Here is a 27,729-nt window from a genome sequence, read left to right on the forward strand (position 1 = left end):
TTACAGCACAGAAACAGGCCTTTTGGCCTTCTTGGCTGTGCCGAACCATTTTTCTGCAGAGTCCCACTGACCGAAACCTGGACCATATCCTTCATCCATGTACCAGTCCCAGTCTTTTTTCTTAAATGTTAAAACTGAGCCCGCATTTACCACTTCATCTGGCTGCTCATTCCATACTCCCACCATTCACCCTAAGCCCCCCCCCCCCCCCCCAATATTCCCTTTAAACTTTTCCCCCTTCAACCCATGTACTCTGTTCGTTTTTTCTCCCCTGGGCCTCAGTGGAAACACCTATTGTACATTATTGTATATACCTCTATCAAATCTCCGTTCATTCTTCTTCGCTGCAGGGAATAAAGCCCAAACCTGTTCAACCTTTCTCTGTAACTCTGTTTCGCAAGGTCTGGCAACATCCTTTTAAATCTTCTCTGCACTTTTTCAAACTTATTAATACCCTTCCTGTAATTCGCTGACCAAAACTGCACACAATACTCCAAATGCGGTCTCACCAATTCTTTATACAACCTCACCATAACATTCCAACTCTTATACTCAATACTTTGATTTATAAAGGCCAATGTACCAAAAGCTCTCTTTACGACCCTATCTACTTGTGAAGCCACTTTTTGGGAATTATGTATCTGTACTCCCAGTTCCCTCTGTTGTACTGCTCTCCTTAGTGTGCTACCATTTGCCTTGCATGTTCTACCTTGGTTTGTCCTTCCGAAGTGCAATACCTCACACATGTCCGCATTAAACTCCATTTGCCATTTTTCAGCCCATTTTTCCAGATGGTCCAAATCCCTCTGCAAGCTTTGAAAACCTTCCTCAGTGTCAATTACATCTCCAAACTTTGTATCATCAGCAAATTTGCGGGACCAATCGGCCACATTATCATGCAGAGGAGAAAGAGAGCGCGGCAGACAAATGGGAGAGTGAGTTGAGATAATGGGGAAGTGGTGAGAGGGGAGGAATGTGGGAGAGAAGGGAAGAGAGGAATGGTGGAGGGAAAGGGGCGAGAGAGAGAGAGAGTTTGTCATGTGATAAAGAAGGGAAGATAGAGTGCCCCACTGGAAGAGAAAGACGAGGACACCCCGTGGGGGACACGAGTGTCCAGGGGAGCTGTTCACGTTACTCGGAAGGAGGGGGATCTCAATCACCTCGGTGGGGCATGGGTGTTTGTCCTGGGGCTGTGGTTTCTCACAGACAGACGTCTGAAGTACCGACGATGAGCAGGAGCAGTGGGAGTGTCCTTTGCGCAAACCATGAAACAACCGGGAGATGTAAATCTCCTGAAGAATAGAGGCTCTGTATGAGTGAAACAAATCACATCGACTTTCCTTCCACCCGCCCTCCTTCTCTACCTCCCACCGTCCATTCCTATCGTCTCTCTCCCCATTCGACTACTCCCTCCCTCATCGTCTACAATCCTTCTCCCTCATCCCTCCCTTTTCTGCACTCCTCTTTCTACTCTCTACCAAACACTCTCTCCTTCCTATCCTCCTCTCCGTTCCTCTCATTCCATCCCTCGCTCTCTTCCTCCCGTTTACACGTCCCCATTTTTCCCTCTCTCTCCCAACTCCTCTCCCTCGATTTCTCTACCCATCTTCCTCTTCCTCCGTTCATCCCTCATCTTCCCTTCACTTCCGCCTCTCCCTTCACTTTCCTCTCCCCCTCCACCCACTCACTCCACAGTACCGCCAACACTCGATTACTCCCCCATCTCCCCCCCCCCCTCTTTCTCCCCATTCTCACTACTCTTCCCATAGCCACTCATATCTCCGTGGGCCACCCTCTCGCACACTCTCAATCCCTCTCCACGGCGCCTACTCCTCCCCTGCTCTCGGCCTCTCCCTTTATCTGCACATCATCTGTTTTTTGTTGCTGCCGGACAAACTCCCTGTAAACACGGGTTTCCTTTGACAACAGTTACTTCTCCTTCCTGAGCTAAGAGACGCAGAGAATCCTCGACAGGATGGACGACAGTGCGACTTACATGAATGTGCAGTTCACAAAAACACGGTCTCCTTCCCGAGGTGAGTGGGGCAGAGAGACAGAGGGAGGGAGATTCACTCTGTGTCTGACCCCTGGAGTGTGTGATGGGACGGTGTGGAAGGGAGATTCACTCTGTGCCTGACCCCGGGAGTGTGTGATGGGACGGTGTGGAGGGAGTATCACTCTGTGTCGGACCCCAGGAGTGTGTGATGGGACGGTGCGCCGGGAGCCCAGTAAAATATATTTAACCCCATCTCGCCCCTTCGCTCTCCTCTCCCTTCTCTCACTCTGCACAATACATCTCTTCCCACCTTTTCTCTCCCTTTCCCTCTCACGCTCATTCTTCTTTCCCTCTCTTCTCCGCTCTCTTGTCCTCACTCTGACCCTTTTCCACCATCAACTTCTCTCTTTTCTCTGTCTCCCTTCTCCCAATGTTGTTCTCTTTCTCTCGCTCCCCTCTAACACCCCCTCCTCTCTCTCTCTACTAAACCATAGACTCCTCCCTGCCCACTCTACCCCGCCATGTCTCTCACGCTATTCCCTCTATTGCTTCTCTCCCACTCTCTCTCTTTCCCTTCCTCTTTCCCTCCTTTCCTGCCTCCATCTCGCTTACACATTCAGCCCGCTCGCTAACTATGTCCGAGCCTCTCTCTACTCCTTCTATACCGAGATGAACATTCGGAAAGCGAACGCCTTTTCTATACAGAAACAGGTCAGTTACTCTACTCTGCACCTCACTGTCCCCGAATCTCTGCTGCGCTCTCACTCTTCCTTGTCTATCTCTCTCTCGCAGACCATCAGACCTCCACCAACACAAAGCTGAACATTCGGAAAGTCGAACCCCTCATCAATATACAAACAGGTCAGTGATGCAACAACGACGTCATTATGGATGGCTCACATGTCATACTCCCAAAGGCCCTATTGTGTGAGGCATTCTTCTCCACCAATTCCCTGGCAGCTCGTTCCACAGACTGACCACCATCTGGCTACCAAACGGTTGTCAATCGGATCACCAGTTGAATCTTTTTCCCCTCTCTCCTTATACCTGCGCGCTCTGGTCCTCGATTGTCCAAGTCCAGGGGAAATAATTGCACCCGTTCAATCTGTCTGTTCTCCTCGTGGCTTTATATACCCCTGAAAGGTCATCCCTGCGCTACAAGGAATAAAGTCGCAATCAACCCAACCTCTTTCCCTAACTCAGTCCCTGGAGTCCCGGCAACGTCGTCGTAAATCTCCCCGTGTACTCATTTCCAGTTCGATGGCATCTGTCCGGGAGCAGGACGACCATCACTGAACACCGTACTCCACGTGTATCGACGTCATGTACAACTGCATCATGTTCGCCCGACTCCTGTACTCAGTGACAGTCTGATGAACGCCTGCGTTCAGACTCATTCTTCACCGTCCTGTCTACCTGTGACTTCACATTCAGGGAACCGTGCTCCTGTACCGCGGGACCTTCTGTTCTCTAACACTCCTCAGTGTTCCTCCGGAACGCTGTGGAAGTCCGACCCTGGGCTGTCTGTCTGAAATACAATAATTCGCACTTATCCGACTTAAACTGCATTTGCTTCTGCTAGTGACGGATTCCCAGTCTGAGAAAGGAACTGCAACCTTAAACCTTCCCTCCTCACACCGCTCCAATTGTGTATCAGTCGGTCAATCGTGCCTGCACAGCGCCCATCTTCCAGCGCGGTATACCATCTGGGACATTGTTAAAATCTGGGTACATTAAATCTACCATCACCATTTGATCGGTCCTCCGCAATCAAATAAGTCAGAAATATCTCCTGGGTTCCACATCATCATCCAGAGCAGACAACCATCTAAGCACTTGTTCATATCCGTGTTAAATACGATACATACGCTACCCGTGCTTGACATGTCATCTCCGGTAAAATCAGACCGACAACTCACCCCGGGTCTCACACCATCTAGACTCTCCCTGCCTCTTCTATTTTCCACTATCTCTATCCTCCCTTCTCCTCCCTCTGTCACTGCTCCGTTCCTTCTCTCCCTACCTCCCTCTCTTCCATCTTCCAGAGCGATCAACTATCTGCGACCTTGTGAAGGGACTTGTCAAATTCAGCTTACATTATGCCTACCAATCTGCAGAAATCAGTCAGTAAACTCTCCCTGGTCCCCACACCGTTCTACAGATTAGCTTACAGCTGGAAACAATAAACGCCTTATTGAGTTCCCTACACATCAGGTCTACCACCCTGCTCTCATGAACCGGCCTGGTTCCTCAATCCTCATATAGAAACTGCAGAACACTGTGGACACAGCTGAGCACATCTCGGCAACCAGAGACTGCAGAACACTGTGGACACAGCTGAGCACATCTCGGCAACCTGCCTCCCCCTCCAGGAACTCTGTCCACACCTCCTGCTGTCATCATCATCAATGAACCAACCCCACTACCCGGTCATGCTGTCTTCTGCACCCACCCCATGGGAAAGAAGATACGAAAGCAAGTCTCACTAGAACATAGAACATAGAAATTTATAGCACATTACAGGCGCTTCGGCCCACAATGTTGTGCCGACCGATCACTCAACCTATTCTCATAATGTACGCCATCCAATCCGGGCAACTACCTTGTAAATCTCCTCTGTACTCTCGCTACAGTGTCCACATCCTTCCCGTAGTGCGGTGAGCACAACTGAACACACTGCTCCAAGTGGGATCTGACCACGGTCTTCTATAGCTGTAACTAGGCTCAAGGAGGGTTTCTATCCAACTGTTATCAGACTATCGAACAGTCCCATATTAGGATATTAGGGACGCTGATCCTCACAATCGACACCTCGTGGCTCTTTCACCTTACTGTCTGCCTGCATGCACTTTCTCTGTAACTGTGACATTTTATTCTGCATCCTGTGACTGATGCACCGCCTTATATTCCAGCGAAGTGATATGTATCTCTGGAAGTTACTGGGACTTGTCCTGTTTCTGATGAAAATAAGTGATATGGTTGAAAACGTAGATGGGGGCTTTGTAGTTCTACACATGATACATGAAGTTCAGTGGTGTTGTGGACCGTGTAGAAGATCTGCAAAGATTTCAGTAGGATGTGGATCAGTTTCTGATATGGGTTGGAGAAATGGCAGGATGAGCTTAACCCGGACAAACTCAGAAGTTGAACTTCGGTAAGTCAAATGGTAAGAGATGGCGCACTATTAACGACAAGAACCAAAACAGTGTTGATTATCATAGTGATGTCGGGGTCCAGTGTCATTGTTCGTGGCCATGCTTACTGACAGGGATTTAAGCAGGTACATAGCATTCCTGCCTGTATTAGGCTGCATCACGCGTATTATATGAGGATTGGGAAGCTTTTAGAAACTTGCAGGAGGAAACAAAGAAGGTCACTAGGAAGGAGAAAAAATGAATTATGAAAGGAAGCTGGCGGCGAATATCAATGAAGATACTAACATAATGGCATGTTATAGAAAGCTAATGGCATGTTGTCCTTTATAACAAGCAGTGTTGAGTATAGAGTATGAGCAAAGAGGTCGTTCAGCCGTTGAACAGGGCCCAGGTGACACCACTCGGAGTACTGTGTGCAGTTTTGGTCTCCAATTTTGATGTAGGCCGTTCTTGCTATTGAGGTAGTGCAGTGTAGGTTCACGAGGTTAATTCCCGGGTTGGCGACACTGTCATACGTTGAAAGATTGGAGCGACTGGACTTGTATACACCAGGATTTGGAAAGATGAGAGGGGATCTGATTGAACCATATAAGGGTGTGAAGAGATTGTACACGCTAAAGGCAGTAAACATGTTCCCGAAGTTGGGGAAGTAGAGAACTAGAAGCCACCGTTGAAGAATAAGGGAGAGGCCATTTAGAGGATTTTTTTTTCACCCAGCGAATTGTGGATCTGTGGAATGCTCTGCCTCAGGAGGCAGTGCAGATCAGTTCTCGGGATGCTTTCAAGAAACAGTTAGATAGAGCTCTTAAAGATAGCGGATCAAGGGATATGGGGAGAAGGCAAGAACGGGATACAGATTGTGGATGATCCGCCATGCTCAGATTGAATGGGCGCTGCCGGCTCGAAGGGCAGAATGGCCTTCTCCTGCACCTGTTGTCTATCGTCTAGTAAGTGATTTTTTTATGTATATGAAGGGTAAAAGAGAGTCAAGGGTAGATATTTGACAAATGGAAAACGTCGCTGGGGACATTGTAATGAGAGACCCAGAGAAGACACAGGAACTGAATGTATCCTTTGCACTGGACTTCACAGTGGAAGGTCTGCAGTATACCAGACATTCAAGAGTGTCAGGGAAATGAAGTCTCTGCAGTGAAAGTTACGATTGAGAAGATGCTCAGGAAGCTTAATGGTCTGAGGGTGGATAAATCTCCCGGACCCGACGGAATGCAGCCTCGGGTTCTGGAGGAAGTAGCTGGAGTGATTGCGGAGACAATGATCTTCCAGGAATCGATAGATTCTGGCATTGTACCGGATGACTGGAAAATTGCTAATGTTGCTCCGCTATTTAGGTAGGGTGTACGCAGCAGAAAGGAAACTATAGACCTGTTAGCCTGACAGCAGAGTTTGGAAAGTTGTTGGAATCCATTGTTATATACAAACTGTGCGCTCGAATCCTCGATTCTCCAAGTCTATAGAAAACGACTCTGCGCATTCACCTTGTTTGTGCCCCATGTGGTTTTATAAACCTCTGTTCGTCACTCATGAACTCCAAGGAATAAAATCCTAACCTGTCCGAATTATCTCTATAACTTGATCCCTCGAGTCTCGGCAATATCCCCGTAAAGCTCCCTCTGCAAACTTTGCTGCTCAATGGCATTTCTCCGAACGTACGTGGACAAACACTGTTCTCCAAGGGTGGCCTTCCCTACATCTTGTACAACTGCAAAGCCACCTCTGGACTCCTGTATTCAGAGCCTTGATTGATGAAGATGCAATCTTCACCGCCATATCCAACCTTGACCTCAATTTCTGGGAACCGTTTATCCGTAGCCGTGAGTCCATCTATTCTATAAAACTTCCCAGTGTTCCTCCTGTTCACTGTGAATGCCCCGCCCTAGCTTGTCTTTCTGAAATACAACAGTTCGCACTGATCTCAGTCCATAACCGCCCACTCCTTTCCTGTCCGCATACCTATCCAAATTGTTTTATTTAAATGACAATAACGAACCTGCCTACACCACTTCTCCTGGAATCTCGTTCCACACACAGCTACCACTGTCTGTGTAAGAGGTCCACCCTCGTGTTACCCATAAACATTCGCACCTTAACTCTCAACTCATGTCCTCTTGTTGAACCTCCTCTACTCTTAATGAAAAACGGCTTTCCACATCAACTCTATGTATCCCCCTCATAATTTTAAATACCTCTATCAAATCCCCCCTCAATCTTCTCTGCTCCAAAGAACAAAGAGCTAACATGTTCAACCTGTCTCTGTATCTTAGCTGTTGAAACCCAGGAAACATTCTAGTAAATGTCCTCCATACTCTCACTATTTTGTTGATATTTTTCCTATAATTCGGTGACCAGAACTGTACACAATAGTCCAAATTTGGCCTTATCAATTCCTTGTACAATTTTAACATTACATCCCAACTCCTATACTCAATGCTCTAATTTGTAAAGGCCAGCATTCCAAAAGCTTTCTTCACCACCCTATACACATGGGAATACACCTTCAGGGAACAATGCACAATTATTCCTAGATCATTCTGTTCTACTGCGTTCCTCAGTGCTCTAACATCTACCATGTATGTCCTATTTTGATTTGTCCTACCAAAATGTAGCATCTCACACTTAACAGCATTAAACTCCATGTGCCATCTTTCATCCCATTCTTCTAACTCTCCTGAATCTCTCTGCAAGATTTGAAAACCGACTTCATTCCCCACAGCGCCACCTATCTTAGTATCATCTGCATACTTAATAATCCAACTTAACACCCCATCATCCAGATAATTAATGTATATGACAAAAAAAAAATGGACCCAGTACAGATCCCTGAGGGACACCACTACTCACCGGTCTCCAACCTGACAAACAGTTATCCACCACTATACTCTGGCATCTCCCATCCAGCCATGTGAATCTATTTTACTTCTTCAATATTAATACCGACTGATCCTTCCTAACTGACCTTACGTGTGGAACTTTGTCAAAGGCCTTACTGAAATCCATATAGACAACATCCACTGCTTTACACTCGTCAACTTTCCTTGTAACCCCTACAAAAAAATCAATAATATTTGTCAAACATGACCTTCCACGCATAAATCCATTTGCCTGTTCCTAATCAGAGCGTGTCTATCCGGATAATTATATATATAATCTCTAAGAATACTATCCATTAATTTATACACCACTGACGTCAAACATACAGGCTGATAATTGCTAGGTTTAATCTTAGAACCCTTTCAAACAATGGAACCACATGAGCAATACGCCAATCCTCCGGAACAATCCCCGTTTCTATTGTAATTTGAAATATTTTGTCAGTGCCTCTGATAATTCTCCACCAACTTCACTCAAGGCCCGAGGGAAATCCCAACTGGACCAGGAGATTTATCGACTTTTATATTTTTTCAAAGCGCCAGTATTTTTATAATCATAGTTTACATAACTACCCTACTAGTTTCCCTTACCTTACACAAATCAATATCCTTCTCTTTAGTGAATACCGAAGAAAAGAATAAGTTCAAAACTTCCCCCCTCTCTTTGGCTCCACACATGATTCTCTAAGGGACGAATTTTATCCGTCACTGTCATTTTGCTTTTCATATAACTGTATAAATCGTTTGGATTTACTTTCACCTTACTTGCCAAAGCAACCTCATAGCTTCGTTTAGCTTTTCTAATTTATTTCTTTAGTTTTTTTACATACTTTATATTCCTCGAGCACCACATTTACACCATGCTACCTATATTTATTATAGATATCTCTCCTTTATCCGAGCCAAGTTTCCAATATCCCATGAAAGCCATAGCCCTCTCAAACGTTTAACCTTTCCTTTCAACCTAACAGGAACAAAAAATTTCTGTACCCTCAAAATATCACAATTAAATGACCGCCATTTCCCTATTCCATCCTTCCCATAAAACAAATTGTCCCAATCCACTCCTCCTAAATCCTTACATATCTTCTCAAATTTAGCCTTTCTCCGATCAAAAATCCCAACCCTGGGTCCAGTCCTATCCTGCTCCATAATTATATTGAAAGTAATGGCATTGTGATCACTGGATCCGAAGTGCTCCCCAACACATACCTCCGTCACCTGACCTATTTCATTCCCTAACAGAAGACCCAACACGGCCCCTTCTCTCGTTTGTTCCCCAAGTATTGCTGTAAAAAACTATCCTGCACACATTATACAGACTCCGATCTATCCATCCCTTTGACTGTATGGGCTTCATAGTATATGTGTGGAAAATTCAAATCTCCCACAATCACAGCCTTGTGCTTACTACAAATATCTGCTATCTCCTTGCACATTTGTTCCTCCTATTCTCGGTCCCCGTTAGTTTGTCTATAATACACCCTTATAAATGTACTACACCTTTCCTATTCCCATTCCTTAATTCCACCCAAAAGCACGACGAGCCCTCTAATCTATCCTGCCAGAGCAACGTTGTAATATTTTCTATGACAAACAACGCAACACCTCCCCCTCTTTTCCCTCTGATTTTATCACACCTGAAGCAACGAAATCCAGGAATATTTAGTTGCCAATCACCCCGCTACTGCAATCATGTTTCACTAATAGCTACAACATCGTATTTCCATGTATCAATCCATACTCTGAGCTCATCCGCCTTTCTTACAATGCTCCCAGCATTAAAATAAATGCATTTAAGAAATTCCCAACCTCGTCCTCTCTGTTTATCTCTAACAGTACAAAGAACTTTACTGTCTTCTTTTTCTTTCTTCTCCCATACATCTGTTCCTACACTCTGGTTCCCCTCCCCCCTCATAACCATATAACATATAACCATATAACAATCACAGCACGGAAACAGGCCATTCCGGCCCTCCTAGTCCGTGCCGAACTCTTAATCTCACCTAGTCCCACCTACCCGCACTCAGCCCATAACCCTCCACTCCTTTCCTATCCATATACCTATCCAATTTTACCTTAAATGACACAACTGAACTGGCCTCTACTACTTCTACAGGAAGCTCATTCCACACAGCTATCACTCTCTGAGTAAAGAAATACCCCCTCGTGTTTCCCTTAAACTTTTGCCCCCTAACTCTCAAATCATGTCCTCTCGTTTGAATCTCCCCTACTCTCAATGGAAACAGCCTATTCACGTCAACTCTATCTATCCCTCTCAACATTTTAAATACCTCGATCAAATCCCCCCTCAACCTTCTACGCTCCAATGAATAGAGACCTAACTTGTTCAACCTTTCTCTGTAACTTAAGTGCTGAAACCCAGGTAACATCCTAGTAAATCGTCTCTGCACTCTCTCTAATTTATTGATATCTTTCCTATAATTCGGTGACCAGAACTGTACACAATATTCCAAATTTGTCCTTACCAATGCCTTGTACAATTTTAACATTACATCCCAACTTCTGTACTCAATGCTCTGATTTATAAAGGCCAGCGTTCCAAAAGCCTTCTTCACCACCCTATCTACATGAGACTCCACCTTCAGGGAACTATGCACTGTTATTCCTAGATCTCTCTGTTCCACTGCATTCCTCAATGCCCTACCATTTACCCTGTATGTTCTATTTGGATTATTCCTGCCAAAATGTAGAACCTCACACTTCTCAGCATTAAACTCCATCTGCCAACGTTCAGCCCATTCTTCTAACCGGCATAAATCTCCCTGCAAGCTTTGAAAACCCACCTCATTATCCACAACACCTCCTACCTTAGTATCATCAGCATACTTACTAATCCAATTTACCACCCCATCATCCAGATCATTTATGTATATTACAAACAACATTGGGCCCAAAACAGATCCCTGAGGCACCCCGCTAGTCACCGGCCTCCATCCCGATAAACAATTATCCACCACTACTCTCTGGCATCTCCCATCATAGCTAGTTTAAATCCACCGGAGCCTCTCTAGCAAACTTACCTGCAACAATACTTGTTCCCCTCCATTTCAGATGTAAACCGTCCTGCCGGAACAGGTCCCACCTTCCCTGGAAAAATGCCAAATTATCTATAAATCTGAAGCCCTCCCTCGTGCACCATGTCTGCAGCCACTTGTTGATCAGCACTATCTTACTATTTCTAAACCCACCTGTACGTGGAACTAGTAGCAATCTTGAGATTGCTCTCCTGGAGGTCCTGTCCTTTAACTTAAATCGAGCCCAAGCTCTTAAGCCTTCACATTGCTCCCGGCTCACTTTTGTGCCTGCTGTACAAGTCTGTGTTCCTTTAAAATCTTCCGCTCTTCACTGCCCGACGTCACACGCCTGCGCAGTCCCGCATCTCTTACCCCAATGAGAAAAAAAAATCAAAATGGCTCCCTCTTCTCAAGCCGCCATTCGCTCTCTCCCTTCTCTTTTCGTTTTCTTTCCCCCATTCTCTCACATTTTCCCGCCCATTGCTCCCCCTCACCATAACCTTACTTCTACTTCTGTTCATCTGAATGGTCTCTCCACAGGTCCGCATAAACAGGAGCCGAACGAGAACTTCAGAAATAGACCGGACCGTAGAATCTGCATATTCTGCCTAATTACGTCCATCCTCTTCACGATAGTGGTCGGGCTGTCGATCCATGGTGAGTCGAACGGACTCTGGTTGGAGTCAGACTGTAAACTAACAGTGTGGAATGAAACGTGAGTGTAAAACCTCACAGTAACACGGACTCGCTGCTCAACGTGTCACAACACGTACCTCAACATCACACTGACACGTACCTCACCGTGACACGGAGACACCACTCACTGTGACACGTACACGCTCCTCAACATGACCCGTCCGGCTCCGCACCGTGACAAAGACTCACACGTCACTGTCACACAACTTACTGAGACGGTATAACATAACACCGATGCACCACTCACAGAGGTAATTACCCACACCTCACCCTGACACAAGCAAACCCTTGCCGCAATAGCGACACTGAAATTTACAACGAAACCCACATAGTGCACTCCGTGACATCGGCGCACACCTCAGCGTGACACTGGCACACCTACCGTAGCGATGACATGCCTCTCACCGTGACACAGACCATTTCTCAGATACCCCAACACCGTCACACCTCAAGGCCCCTCACACTGACATTTCTGTCGCCATGACATCGAGATGCACTTCATTGTTTCCCGATATACCTCCCTCCGGGGCACAGGAACTCCTAACACAGTGGCAACGACACGTTCCTCACAGGAACTCTGACATACTCCGCATGAAACAGACGCAGAACCCCATGGTAACAACAAAAACATCACCAGGACATTGAGAAACCCTCAGCGTGACACAGACACGTCACTCAACCTGGCGCTCACACCTCTCACTGTGCCCCCAGCACATCCTTCACTGTGACACCATTCACCGTGACACTGACAGAACACTCTCCGTGACCCGTTCGGTAGCGTGACGCTGACTCACGTGTCACTGTAAACGCTAAACATCCTTCACCATCTCTCTCAGTATCGCAGATTCGTCAGTCTCTTAAACGAATGCACAGCGATCTCCGTCACCAGTTCACTGAGATGGAAACGAAGTACAGATCTGTCAACGAAACCAAGGCTCAAATCTGTGCATTTTTGATCAGCAGACGAGGTGAGGCATCATCCCCCTCTTTCACCCGCTCCTCATCACAGGGCAGGCATGGAGAGAGGATGCGTCACTCTGTGCTTGACATCGGGAGTGTATGGTTATGGTATGGACGGTGATTCACTTTGTGTTTGACCTGTGAGTGTGTTATGCGGCGGGATGGTGCAGACAGTGTTTCATTTCCTCTCTGATCACAGGCGGGTGGAGGGAGATTGTCTCTGTGTCTGATCCCGGGAGAGGACGGTGCTGAGGGAGTTTCATTCCGTGTCTCATCCGGCTATGTGATGAGACGGTGTGGAGGGAATTTCACTCTGTGTCTGTCCGCAAGAACGTGTGATGTGACAGTGAGCAGCGGGCAGTCTGAACCCACACATGTATGATGGGGCCGTAGGGACAGAGAGCTTCACGCTGTGTCTGACCTCTGTTGTGTATGTTGTAACAGTGTAAAGGAGTTTCTCTTTGTGTTTGTCTCCTGGATTCCGCTGAAGGAGATTCCACACAGTGGCAAAGGATTGGATGATTGGAAGTTCCTGTGTCTCACACCAGAAGTGCGTCACTGGACAGTGTGGATTGAAATTTTGTTTTTATGTGTCCCTCAGGCAGTCTGTGATAGGATGGTGGGAAGGAAATGAGTAATTGACACCTGTAGTTTATGACGGGACGGTGTTGACGGAGCTAAACCTTACAACTTGAGTCTGCCACCAGTAGAGTGTGCTAGGACAGTGAAAACGCATATTCAGACTATGGGAGGGTGTGGAAGGTGTGTTTATCTGACACCGGAAACGGGTAATGGGCAGTTTAGAGGGAGCCTCAGGTTGTTTCTGACCCCAGGAATGTGTGTTAGGACGTTGTGGAGGGAGATTCACTCTGTGTCTAACCCTGGGAGTGAATGATCGGACGGTATAGAGCAAGCTTTACTTTGCGTCTGATGCAGTTTTGTTGCGATGGGATGCTATGCAGCGAGCATCACTCTGTGTCTGACCCCAGGAATGTGTCTTGGGAGAGCCGGAAGGGAGTTTCACTCCGTGTCTTATACCGGGAGTGTCTGATGGGAGAGTGCCATGCGATGCTCGCACTGTGTTCAACCCCTGGGATTGAGATGGGAGTGTATGGAGAGGAGCGTTACTCTTCGCCTGACGTCCATGTTCTGTGAAAGGATGTTGTGGAAGATGCCTCACTCTGTGACTGACACAGTGTGCGTGTGATGGAATGCTCCGGAGGGAGCATCACTCTGTATCTGATCCTTGGCGTGTGTGTTGGGATTGTGTGGAAGTGCTCCACTCTGTGTTGAGCACCGTGTTGTGTGAGGGTGTAGCGGTTGCAATTACCAGCCACACCATCAACCGGGCATATTAAAGTGTCCCGTAGCCGACCATCCCCCCGATCATCTGGCAAACGACTGAGCTTTTGCATTCACTGCCCATTCTCTTGTTCGTACCTCTATGTATTGTTACAAACAAAAACAAACAAGCAAACAAACAAACTATCCTGCTCACACTTTACAGACTCCAATCCACCCAGCTCTTTTACAGAATGGGCTTCCCGATGCTTACTGCAAATATCTGCTATCTCCCTACAAATGTGCTGCTCCAATTCTCGCTCCCCATTAGGTGGTCTATAATACACCCCTATAAGTTTTACTACAACTTTCTCATTCCTCAATTCGACCCAAGCACTCTCCCTAGACGAGCCCTCTAATCTATCCTGCCAGAGCAGCGTTGTAATATTTTCTCGAACAAACAATACTACATCTCCCTATCTTGGCCCTCCGATTCTATCACATCTGAAACTACGAATTCCAGGAATATTTAGTCGCCAATCACACTCCTCCTGCAACCATGTTTAACTAATTGCTACAACAACATATTTCCAGTTATCATTCCATGCTCTAGGCCCATCCACCTTTCTTACAGTGCTCCCAGAATTGAAATAAATACATTTAAGAAATTCGCCACCTATTCCACTCTGTTTATCCCTAACGATGCAAACAACTTTAGTATCTTTTGTTTCTTACTTCTCCCCTACATCTTCGGTCTGAGCGCTCCCCTTCCCTATCACCTGCCTATCCACCCTCACACTCTGTCTACAACCTTTCTCTAATCCTGAACTAATCTCCTCTCTCCTAGTCTCTTCAATGTGATTCCCAGCCCCAGCCATTCTAGTTTAGTCTCTCCAGTAGCCTTAGCAAATCTCGCCGCCAGTATAGGATATTGGACCCCCGAGGATTCAAGTGCAATCCGCCCTTTTTGTACAGGTCACACCGGCACATCCTTCATTGTGACACTCTTCACCGTGACACTGACACAACACTCTCTGTGACCCGTTCGGCAGCGTGACGCTGTCTCATGGGTCACTGTAAAGGCTAAACATTCTTCACCATCTCTCTCAGTATCACAGATTTGTCAGTCTAAGGAAACCTGCCACCGAAACTACCATGAGTTAAACTCAACCCTTCAATCCAGGCTTTCTGCGCTCAAGCCTAATCTATCCGTTTTTAAACAAATACACAGCGATCTCCGTCACCAGTTCGGTAAATTTTTGACCAGCAGAAGAGGTGAGGCACCATCCCCCTCTTCACCCTCTCCTCATCACAGGGCAGGCATGGAGAGAGGATGCGTCACTCTGTGCTTGACATCGGGAGTGTGTGAAGAGATGGTATGGAAGATGATTCTCTCTGTGTTTGACCAGGTGAGTGTGTGATTGGAATGCGTGGAGGAAGTTTCACTCTATCAATGTATCCAGGAATTTGTGATGGGACGTTGAGGAGATGGATTCTCTCTGTGTCTGACCACGGGAGTGTGTGATGGGACAATGTGGACGGAATTGCACTCTATGTCTGACCGCGGGACTGTGATGCGACGGTGTGGAGGGAGATTCACTCTATGCCTGACCCCGGGAGTGTGTGATGGGACGGTGTGGAGGGAGATTCACTCTGTGTCTGACCCCGGGAGTGTGTGATGGGACGGTGTGGAGGGAGATTCACTCTGTGTCTGACACCGGGAGTGTGTGATGGGACGGTGTGGAGGAAGATTCACTCTGTGTCTGACACCGGAAGTGTTAGATGGGACGGTGTGGAGGGAGCTCCACTCTCTGTCTGACCCCCGGGAATATACCGCCTCCTTCTGCTATCCATCGAGCGATGCCCTTATATTCCTTCTTCACCTTCCCCTGCTTTCCGCCCACACACATTGATCTTTCCCCTTACTGATTCTTCACCTTGCACCTACGAAACTTCTTCCCATTCCGGGGTCAGACACAGAGTGAATCTCCCTCCACACCGTCCCATCACACACACCCGGGGTCAGACACAGAGTGAATCTCCCTCCACACCGTCCCATCACATATTCCTGGGGTCAGACACAGAGTGAATCTCCCTCCTCACCGTCGCATTGCACACTTCCGGGGTCAGACACAGAGTGAATCTCCCTCCACACCGTCCCATCACACACTCCCGGGGTCAGACACAGAATAAATCTCCCAACACACCGTCCCATCGCCCACACCCGGGATCAGACACGGAGTGAATCTCCCTCCACACAGTCACATCGCACACTCCCGGGGTCAGACACTGAGTGAAGCTCCTTCCACACCTTCCCATCACACACTCCCGGGGATAGACACAGAGGGAATCTCCCTCCACACCGTCCCATCGCATACTCCCGGGGTCAGACACAGAGTGAATCTCCCTCCACACCGCCCCATCACACACTACCGGGGTTAGACACTGAGTGAATCTACCTCCACACCGTCCCATCACACACTCCCCGGGTCAGACACAGAGATAATCTCCCTCCACACCGTCCCATCACACACTCCCGTGGTCAGACACATAGTGAAGCTCCCTCCACACCGTCCCATCACACACTTCCGGGGTCAGACACAGAGTGAAGCTCCCTCCACACCGTCCCATAACACACTCCCGGGATCAGACAAGGAGTGAATCTCCCTCCACACCGCCCCATCACACACTACCGGGGTTGGACACTGAGTGAATCTACCTCCACACCGTCCCATCACACACTCCCCGGGTCAGACTTAGAGTGAATCTCCCTCCACACCGTCCCATCACATATTCCTGGGGTCAGACACAGCGTGAATCTCCCTCCACACCGTCGCATCGATCACTCCCGGGGTCAGACACAGAGTGAATCTCCCTCCACCCCGTCCCATCACACGCACCCGGGGTCGGACACAGAATAAATCTCCCAACACACCGTCCCATCGCCGACACCCGGGATCAGACACGGAGTGAATCTCCCTCCACACAGTCACATCGCACACTCCCGGGGTCAGACACAGAGTGAAACTCCCTCCACACCGTCCCATCGCACACTCCGGGGGTCAGACACAGTGTGAATCTCCCTCCACACCGTTCCATCACACACTCCCGGGGACAGACACAGAGTGAATCTTCCTCCACACCGTCCCATCACACACTCCCGTGGTCAGACACAGAGTGAAGCTCCCTCCACACCGTCCCATCACACACTTCCGGGGTCAGACACAGAGTGAATCTCCCTCCACACCGTCCCATCACACACGCCCGGGTTCAGACACAGAGTTAATCTCCCTCCACACCGTCCCATCACACACTTCCGGGGTCAGACACAGAGTGTATCTCCCTCCACACCGTCCCATCACAGACTCCAGGGGTCAGACACAGAGTAAATCTACCTCCACACCGTACCATCACACACTTCCGGGGTCAGACACTGAGTGAAGCTCCTTCCACACCTTCCCATCACACACTCCCGGGGATAGACACAGAGGGAATCTCCCTCCACACCGTCCCATCACACACTCCCCGTGTCAGACACAGAGATAATCTCCCTCAACACCGTCCCATCACACACTCCCGTGTTCAGACACAGAGTGAAGCTCCCTCCACACCGACCCATCACATACTTCCGGGGTAGACACAGAGTGAAGCTCCCTCCACACCGTCCCATCACACACTCCCGGGGTCAGACACAGAGTGAATCTCCCTCCACACCGTCCCATCACACACGCCCGAGTTCAGACACAGAGTTAATCTCCCTCCACACCGTCCCATCACACACTTCCGGGGTCAGACACTGAGTGAATCTCCCTCCACACCTTCCCATCACACACTCCCGGGGTCAGACACAGAGTAAATCTACCTCCACACCGTACCATCACACACTTCCGGGGTCAGACACTGAGTGAAGCTCCTTCCACACCTTCCCATCACACACTCCCGGGGATAGACACAGAGGGAATCTCCCTCCACACCGTCCCATCACACACTCCCCGGGTCAGACACAGAGATAATCTCACTCAACACCGTCCCATCACACACTCCCGTGTCCAGACACAGAGTGAAGCTCCCTCCACACCGACCCATCACACACTTCCGGGGTAGACACAGAGTGAAGCTCCCTCCACACCGTCCCATCACACACTCCCGGGGTCAGACACAGAGTGAATCTCCCTCCACACCGCCCCATCACACACTACCGGGGTTAGACACTGAGTGAATCTACCTCCACACCGTCCCATCACACACTCCCTGGGTCAGACACAGAGTGAATCTCCCTCCACACCGTCCCATCACACACTCCCGGGGTCAGACACAGAATAAATCTCCCAACACACCGTCCCATCGCCCACACCCGGGATCAGACACGGAGTGAATCTCCCTCCACACAGTCACATCGCACACTCCCGGGGTCAGACACTGAGTGAAGCTCTTTCCACACCTTCCCATCACACACTCCCGGGGATAGACACAGAGGGAATCTCCCTCCACACCGTCCCATCGCACACTCCCGGGGTCAGACACAGAGTGAATCTCCCTCCACACCGCCCCATCACACACTACCGGGGTTAGACACTGAGTGAATCTACCTCCACACCGTCCCATCACACACTCCCCGGGTCAGACACAGAGATAATCTCCCTCCACACCGTCCCATCACACACTCCCGTGGTCAGACACATAGTGAAGCTCCCTCCACACCGTCCCATCACACACTTCCGGGGTCAGACACAGAGTGAAGCTCCCTCCACACCGTCCCATAACACACTCCCGGGATCAGACAAGGAGTGAATCTCCCTCCACACCGCCCCATCACACACTACCGGGGTTGGACACTGAGTGAATCTACCTCCACACCGTCCCATCACACACTCCCCGGGTCAGACTTAGAGTGAATCTCCCTCCACACCGTCCCATCACATATTCCTGGGGTCAGACACAGCGTGAATCTCCCTCCACACCGTCGCATCGATCACTCCCGGGGTCAGACACAGAGTGAATCTCCCTCCACACCGTCCCATCACACGCACCCGGGGTCGGACACAGAATAAATCTCCCAACACACCGTCCCATCGCCCACACCCGGGATCAGACACGGAGTGAATCTCCCTCCACACAGTCACATCGCACACTCCCGGGGTCTGACACAGAGTGAAACCCCCTCCACACCGTCCCATCGCACACTCCGGGGGTCAGACACAGTGTGAATCTCCCTCCACACCGTTTCATCACACACTCCCGGGGACAGACACAGAGTGAATCTTCCTCCACACCGTCCCATCACACACTCCCGTGGTCAGACACAGAGTGAAGCTCCCTCCACACCGTCCAATCACACACTTCCGGGGTCAGACACAGAGTGAATCTCCCTCCACACCGTCCCATCACACACGCCCGGGTTCAGACACAGAGTTAATCTCCCTCCACACCGTCCCATCACACACTTCCGGGGTCAGACACAGAGTGTATCTCCCTCCACACCGTCCCATCACAGACTCCAGGGGTCAGACACAGAGTAAATCTACCTCCACACCGTACCATCACACACTTCCGGGGTCAGACACTGAGTGAAGCTCCTTCCACACCTTCCCATCACACACTCCCGGGGATAGACACAGAGGGAATCTCCCTCCACACCGTCCCATCACACACTCCCCGGGTCAGACACAGAGATAATCTCCCTCAACACCGTCCCATCACACACTCCCGTGTTCAGACACAGAGTGAAGCTCCCTGCACACCGACCCATCACACACTTCCGGGGTAGACACAGAGTGAAGCTCCCTCCACACCGTCCCATCACACACTCCCGGGGTCAGACACAGAGTGAATCTCCCTCCATACCGTCCCATCACACACGCCCGGGTTCAGACACAGAGTTAATCTCCCTCCACACCGTCCCATCACACACTTCCGGGGTCAGACACTGAGTGAATCTCCCTCCACACCTTCCCATCACACACTCCCGGGGTCAGACACAGAGTAAATCTACCTCCACACCGTACCATCACACACTTCCGGGGTCAGACACTGAGTGAAGCTCCTTCCACACCTTCCCATCACACACTCCCGGGGATAGACACAGGGGGAATCTCCCTCCACACCGTCCCATCACACACTCCCCGGGTCAGACACAGAGATAATCTCCCTCAACACCGTCCCATCACACACTCCCGTGTTCAGACACAGAGTGAAGCTCCTTCCACACCGACCCATCACACACTTCCGGGGTAGACACAGAGTGAAGCTCCCTCCACACCGTCCCATCACACACTCCCGGGGTCAGACACAGAGTGAATCTCCCTCCACACCGCCCCATCACACACTACCGGGGTTAGACACTGAGAGAATCTACCTCCACACCGTCCCATCACACACTCCCTGGGTCAGACACAGAGTGAATCTCCCTCCACACCGTCCCATCACATATTCCTGGGGTCAGACACAGAGTGAATCTCCCTCCGCACCGTCCCATCACACGCTTCCGGGTTCAGACACAGAATAAATCTCCCAACACACCGTCCCATCGCCCACACCCGGGATCAGACACGGAGTGAATCTCCCTCCACACAGTCACATCGCACACTCCCGGGGTCAGACACAGAGTGAAACTCCCTCCACACCGTCCCATCGCACACTCCGGGGTTCAGACACAGTGTGAATCTCCCTCCACACCGTTCCATCACACACTCCCGGGGACAGACACAGAGTGAATCTACCTCCATCACCGTCCCATCACACACTCCCGTGGTCAGACACAGAGTGAAGCTCCCTCCACACCGTCCCATCACACACTTCCGGGGTCAGACACAGAGTGAATCTCCCTCCACACCGTCCCATCACACACTCCCGGGTTCAGACACAGAGTGAATCTCCCTCCACACCGTCCCATCACACACTCCCGTTGTCAGACACAGAGTGTATCTCCCTCCACACCGTCCCATCACAGACTCCAGGGGTCAGACACAGAGTTAATCTCCCTCCACACCTTCCCATCACACACTCCCGGGGATAGACACAGAGTGAATCTCCCTCCACACCGTCCCATCACACACTCCCGGGGTCTGACACAGAGTGAATCTCCCTCCACACCGTCCTATCATGCACCCCTGTGGTCAGACACAGAGTGAATCTCCCTCCACACCGTTCCATCACACACTCCCGTCGGCAGACACATACTGATCTCCCACCGCCAGGTGGAGGCAGGAGTGATCTGATAGGAAACTGGTGGAGGAGGCATAGTGAACATGGGATAAGGTAAGGGAGGGGGAGGTAATTATCGGAAGTTGGTCAATTCAAGGTAGCTTCATCCTGTGTCTGACCCTGGAAAGGGTGAATGGACAATGTGGAAACAGCGTCCCCTACAGTCTGATCTCGAGAGTGCGTGATGCGGCAGGTCGGAGACTGAATTGCGACACTTTGCGTCTGACTCTGACTGTGGGAAAAGATGATGCCGAGGGACAACTAGAATGAGTGACGTGACTGTGCGGAGTGAGTTTCGGTCTGTGTTCTATCCCAGAATGGTGTGATAGGACGGTGTGGTTGGAGTTTCACATCGACCCCGGGAATGTGTGAAAGGACGGTGTGAAGGGAAATCTATTCTGTATCTGACCCCAGGAGTGTATGAGGGGACGCTGTGGAGGCAGCTTCACTCTCTGTCTGCCCCCAGGTGTGTGTGATTGGACAGTGTGGAGGGTGTTTAACTTTTTCTGACGCCAGCTGATGCAACGGGATTTATGGAGGGAGATTCACGGTTTGTTGTTCCTGAGTTGCAGAGACAACGTGTCCCCAGGAATGGACCAAAAATGAAGACCGTTGTTATTTCATATCGACGTTTGGAACATCTTATGATGGAGCGAGGCAAAATTGTTCGGAACTTGATTCAAGGCTCCTCGAAATAAATTCAAACATAGAAAAGGTATGTCTTACCGCGAGAAGAGATATCAATAATCTAGAGGCCGCGGGGTGAGACAGACACTGATTCTCCCTACACACAATACCACCACACACTCCAGATGTGAGACACAGAGTGAATTTCGCTACACACATTCCCACCACACACTCCAGGTGTAAGACACAGAATGAAGCTCCTTCCACACCGTCCCACCACACACTCCCTGAGTCAGACACAGAGGGAATCTTCCTCCACACTGTCCCATCAGACACTCCCTGGGTCAGAAACAGAGGGAGTCTTCCTCCACACCGTCCCATCTACACTCTCCCGTGGTCAGACACAGAGTGAATCTCCCTCCACACCGTCCCATCACACACTCCCGGGGTCAGACACAGAGTGAATCTCCCTCCACACCGTCCCACCACACACTTCCGGGGTCAGACAAACAGTGAAACTCGCACCATCGTACCAAGCTCAGACACTGTGTGATTCCATCTCTGTACCGTCCCTTCACATGGATATGCATTGTTAGAGTCTGGTTCTAAACATTAACTGAAGGGATTTAATTTCACAGAAGTTTGTTTCCAGCGCTGTCCAACGATACGTAACATACTGGATTGGAAAATGCGCGGACAGGTGAGGTTTGGACTGTTGCAGCTCTGTGGTGTCGGAGTGGGTCAGTGGGATCAGTTTGGAGAAAGACAGTGTTGTGGAGAGAGTGGGACAGTGGGATTAGTTTGAAGGCTGAAACGGGGTCGTGGGGAGAAAATCGGGCAGTGGGATTTGTTTGATTTCTGACACAGATCTGTGGGGAGAGAGTGAGTCAGTGAGATCAGTTTGGAGAAAGACAGGGTTGTGGGGAGAGTGAGACAGTGGGATTAGTTTGTTCACTGACACAGGGTTGGCGGGAGAGAGTGGTGCAGCGGGATTAATTTGGGAGCTGATTCGGGATTGTAGGGGAGAGCGGTGTAATGGGATTCGTACGGCGATGGATCCGGCGCTGAGGGGAGAGCGCGGTATCATAGGATAAGGTTAGAGGCTGACAAGGGGCTGTGGGGAGTGCTCAGATTAGTGGGATGAGTTTGGCGAAGGTCTCCGGTTGTCTGCTGGATCTGTTTTGTCTCTGTTGAAATTGTCTAACCCTCTTTAACAGGAATGTGGCCTCTGATCTTGTGTACGAGTTAAACTACGAAACGCCCACCTGCAGTAAGTGCGGATCGAGTTACCGTTACAGTTGCAAAAGTAAATTCAGATTCATCTGCGAGAAGACGGCATATTTATACCCGGATATTCCTGAAGAGGTCCGAGGTGTCTGTCAACTGCCTTTCGAGCCGACTTCAAACAAGTGACTTCACCCCACTTCTCCCCATTCAATCTACACCCTCACTCCCCAATCCTTTCATCCCCTCACACCCTATCTTCCCCTTCTTTCTACCCCAGTCTCCTCCTCTACTCACATCTCCATTCTCCCCCTACTCTCCCTCTCCCCACCTAGACCGCTCTTCTCCCCTCCCTGCCCCAAACTCCCCCGCTCCCCCATTTACTCCTCCTTTCTACTCACTCCTCTTTTCACTCTGCCCTTCTTCTCACAAACTCATTCCGCTTCTCCCTATTTATCTCTGTCTCTTACCCCAGTCCCTGCCTCTCCTCTCTCCGTTGTCACCACCCACACTCACCTCAATGCTGTGCATACTAGCTCTCGATGCCCCAGCCAAGGGGAAAAAAGGGCTGTGTATTCACCCTATCTGTGCCTCCCCTGGCTTCATACCCACGCTCCAAAGAACAAAGTCCCATCCTTCTCGTCTCTTCTCCATAACTCAGACCCTCGAGACCCGGCAATATCCTCGTAAATCTCCCTCCGCACTCCTTCCATCTCAGTGGCGTCTTTCCTACAGGAGGGTGACCAGAACTGAACAGCGCCCTCCAAGCGGGGCCTCAGCGACCTTTCCTGCAACTACAACGTGACTCAATGCGGTGCAAAGATGTAAAATTAACGTAAATCGGGGAAGTTAATAAATACTGCAAAAATAAGTGATTACCCAGGGAGTGTTTAAGTATTCAGGGAGAGTTCCCAAACTGATGGCGGAGGGGAAGCAGCTGCTTGTAAATTGTTGAGTTTTCAGGCTCCTGTACCCCCTCCCCGATGGTACCGATGAGCACAGGGCATTTACCGGCTGGAGGGGGTCCTCGCTGATGGATGGGATCTTCCCGAGGCTTTCCTTCTTGAACATGTCCTCGATGGAGGGGAGGTTTGTGCCCGTGATGGGGTTGGCTGAGCCCAGAACCCTCTGCAGCCTCTGGCGACCCTCTGCGTTGCAGCCTCCACACCAGGCGGCGATGCGACAAGTCAGAACGCTCTCCACAGTACATCCAGAGAAATTCGCGAGTCTTCAATGACAGACCACATCCCCTCAAACTCCTAACGCTCTAATTGGTTTTGTAACGAGAGAGATATAACCATAAAACCATATCACAATTACAGCACGGAAACAGGCCATCTCGGCCCTTCTAGTCCGTGCCGAACGCTTACTCTCACCTAGTCCCACCGACCTGCACTCTGCCCATAACCCTCCATTCCTTTCCTGTTCTTATACGTATCCAATTTTACTTTAAATGACAATATCGAACCTGCCTCTACCACTTCTACTAGAAGCTCTTTCCACACAACTACCACTCTCTGAGTAAAGAAGTTCCCCCTCATGTTACCCCTAACATTTTGCCCACTAACTTTCAACTCACGACCTCTTGTTTGAATCTCCCCTATTTTCAACGGAAAAAAGCCTATCCTCCAATACTCCAAATTTGACCTCTCCAATGCCTTGTACAATTTTAACATTACATCCCAACTCCTATACTCAAAGCTCTGATTTATAAAGGTCAGCATACGAAAAGCTTTCTTCATCAACCTATTCGCATGATATTCCACGTTCAGGGAACTATGCACCATTATTCTTACATCACTCTGTTCTACTGCATACCTCAATGCCCTACCATTTACCATGTATGTCCTATTTTCATTAGTCCTACCAAAATGTTGCGCCTGACTCTTTGCAGCATTACACTCCATCTGCCATTTTTCAGCCCTTTCTTCTTACTGTCCTAAATCTCTCTGTAAACTTTGGATTTCTATTTCGTTATCCACAGCGCCATCTATTTTAGCATCATCTGCATAATTACTAATCCAATTAACCACCCCGTCATCCACATCACTAATGTATATGACAAAAACATTGAACCCAGTACAGAGCCCTGAGGGACACCAATAGTCACGGGCTCCAACCTGACAAACAGTTATCCACCACTGCTCTCTGGCATCTCCCATACAGCCACTGTTGAATACATTTTACTACTTCAATATTAATACCTAACTAGTGAACCTTCCTAACTAACCTTCCATGTGGAACCTTGTCAAAGGCCTTCCTGAAATCCATATAGGCAGCATCCACTGCTTTACCCTCGTCAACTTTCTTAGTAACCTCTTCAAAAAATTCAAAAAGATTTGTCAAACATGACCTTCCACACACCAATCCATGTTGACTGTTCCTAATCAGACCCTGTCTATCCAGATAATTATTTATACCATCTCTACGAATACCTTCCCTTAATTTACCCACCACTGACGTCAAACTTGCAGGCCTATAATTGCTAGGTTTACTCTTAGAACCCTTTTCAGACAATGAACCACATGAGCAATACACCAATCCCCCGGCACCATCCCCACTTCTAATGGAACCACATGAACAATGCACCAATCCCCCGGCACCATCCCCACTTCTAATGGAACCACATAAACAATACACCAATCCCCAGCACCATCCCCGCTTCTAATGACATTTGAAATATTTCTGTCCGAGCCCCTGCTATTTCTACATTAACTTCCCTCAAGGTCCTAAGAAATATTCTGTCAGATCCCGGAGACTTATCCACTTTTATATTCTTTAGAAGCGCCTGTACTTCCTCTTCTTTAATCATCACAGCTTCCATAACTAACCCATTTGTTTACCTTACCTTACACAATTCAACATCCTTCTCTTTAGTGAATACCGAAGAAAAGAAATTGTTAATTTCTTTCTTAAGATTCTTTTTACGTTCTTTATATTCTTCGAGCACCTCATCTACTCCATGCTGCCTATATTTAAAGAGCCTGTACTTAAAGAGCAACAGAAGGTAACGTAAAAGGCAATACACCAATAAAAAATTAGGTACGAAGGTAAACTAGCCAAGAATATAAAGGAGGATAGTAAAAACTTCTTCAGTTATGTGAATAGCAAAAATATAGCTAAGACCATTGAACTTGGGCCATTGAAGACAGAAACGGGTTAATTTATTATGGGGAACAAGGAAATGGCAGATGAGTTGAACAGGTACTTTGGATCTGTCTTCATTAGGGAAGACATAAACAATCTCCCAGATGTCATAGTGGCCAAAGGAACTGGGGTAAAGGATGAACTGAAGGAAATTTATATTGGGCAAGAAACGGTGTTGGATAGACTGTTGAGTCTGAAGTTTGATAAGTCTCCGGGACCTGATGGTCTGCATTCCAGGGTACTTAAAGAGGTGGCTTTAGAAATCGTGGACGCATTGGTAATCATTTTCCAAATGTTCTATAGATTCAGGAAAAGTTCCTGCTGCTTGGAGTGTGGCTAATTTTGTCCCACTTTTCAAGAGAGAAAACAGGAAAATATAGACCGGTTACCCTGACGTCAGTGGTGGGAAAGATGCTGGAGTCAATTATAAAAGAGGAAATTACGACACATGTGGATAGCAGTAGAAGGATCAGTACGAGTAATCATAGATTTATGAAGGGAAAATCATGCCTGACTAATCTTCTGGAGTTTTTTGAGGATGTAACTATGAAATTGGACAAGGATGTAGTGTTCCTGGACTTCCAGAAAGCTTTTGATGAAGTCCCACATGGGAGATTAGTGGGCAAAATTAGGGCACATGGTATTGGGGGCAGAGTACTGACATGGATTGAAAATTGGCTGGCTGACAGGAAACAAAGTTTTGTGATGAACGGGTCCCTTTCGGAATGGCAAGCTGTGACCAGTGGGGTACCGCAATCTTCGGTGCTGGGACCGCAGCTGTTTACAATATACATTAATGATTTAGATGAAGGGATTAAAAGTAACATTAGCAAAATTGCTGATGCCACAAAGCTGAGTGGCAGTGTGAAATGTCAGGTGGATGTTATGAGAATGCAGGATGACTTGGACAGGTTGGGTGAGTGGGCAAATGTATGGCAGATGCAGTTTAATGTGTCTAAATGTGAGGTTATCCACTTTGGTGGCAAGAACAGGAAGGCAGATTACTATCTAAATGGAGTCAAGTTAGGAAAAGGGGAAGTACAACGAGATCCAGGTGTTCTTGTACATCAGTCAATGAAAGCAAGCATGCAGGTACAGCAGGAAATGAAGAAAGCTAATGGCATGCTGGCCTTTATAACAAGCGGAATTGAGTATAGGAGTAAAGAGGACCTTCTGCAGCTGTACAGGGCCCTGGTGAGACCACACCTAGAGTACTGTGCGCAGTTTTGGTCTCCAAATTTGAGGAAAGACATTCTTGCTATTGAGGGAGTGCAGCGTAGGTTCGCAAGGTTAATTCCCAGAATGGCGGGACTGTCATATGTTGAAAGATTGGAGCAACTGGGCTTGTATACGCGGAATTTAGAAGGATGAGAGGGGATCTGATTGAATCATATAAGATTATTAAGGGATTGGACAAACTGGAGGCAGGAAGCATGTTCCCGTTGATTGATGAGTCCAGAACTAGTGGCCACCGTTTAAGAATAAGGGGTAGTCCATTTAGAACAGAGATGCGG

At 48.7% G+C, this 27,729-nt stretch overlaps 1 protein-coding gene across 4 annotated transcripts in view; it reads left to right on the forward strand.

Annotated features, from left to right (window-relative positions):
* The window catches only part of LOC140719863 (C-type lectin domain family 4 member A-like), a 31,500-nt gene extending 7,624 nt beyond the window's left edge, over positions 1 to 23,876 (forward strand). For 2 of the 4 annotated variants that reach the window (XM_073034788.1, XM_073034789.1), the window contains 7 exons: positions 1,930 to 2,036; positions 2,789 to 2,857; positions 11,618 to 11,734; positions 12,610 to 12,741; positions 21,790 to 21,932; positions 22,483 to 22,544; positions 23,062 to 23,876. In XM_073034788.1, coding sequence (XP_072890889.1) covers positions 1,976 to 2,036; positions 2,789 to 2,857; positions 11,618 to 11,734; positions 12,610 to 12,741; positions 21,790 to 21,932; positions 22,483 to 22,544; positions 23,062 to 23,257 — 780 coding nt within the window. In that variant the 5' untranslated portion in view covers positions 1,930 to 1,975 and the 3' untranslated portion in view covers positions 23,258 to 23,876. Of the gene's footprint in view, positions 1 to 865; positions 936 to 1,835; positions 2,037 to 2,788; positions 2,858 to 11,617; positions 11,735 to 12,609; positions 12,742 to 21,789; positions 21,933 to 22,482; positions 22,545 to 23,061 lie in introns of those variants that run through there. The other 2 variants (XM_073034790.1, XM_073034787.1) reach the window with 2 other exon arrangements.
* The last annotated feature ends 3,853 nt before the right edge of the window (positions 23,877 to 27,729 follow it).

This window comes from Hemitrygon akajei, unplaced genomic scaffold, assembly GCF_048418815.1.
Source record: "Hemitrygon akajei unplaced genomic scaffold, sHemAka1.3 Scf000033, whole genome shotgun sequence".
Lineage (NCBI taxonomy): Eukaryota > Metazoa > Chordata > Chondrichthyes > Myliobatiformes > Dasyatidae > Hemitrygon > Hemitrygon akajei.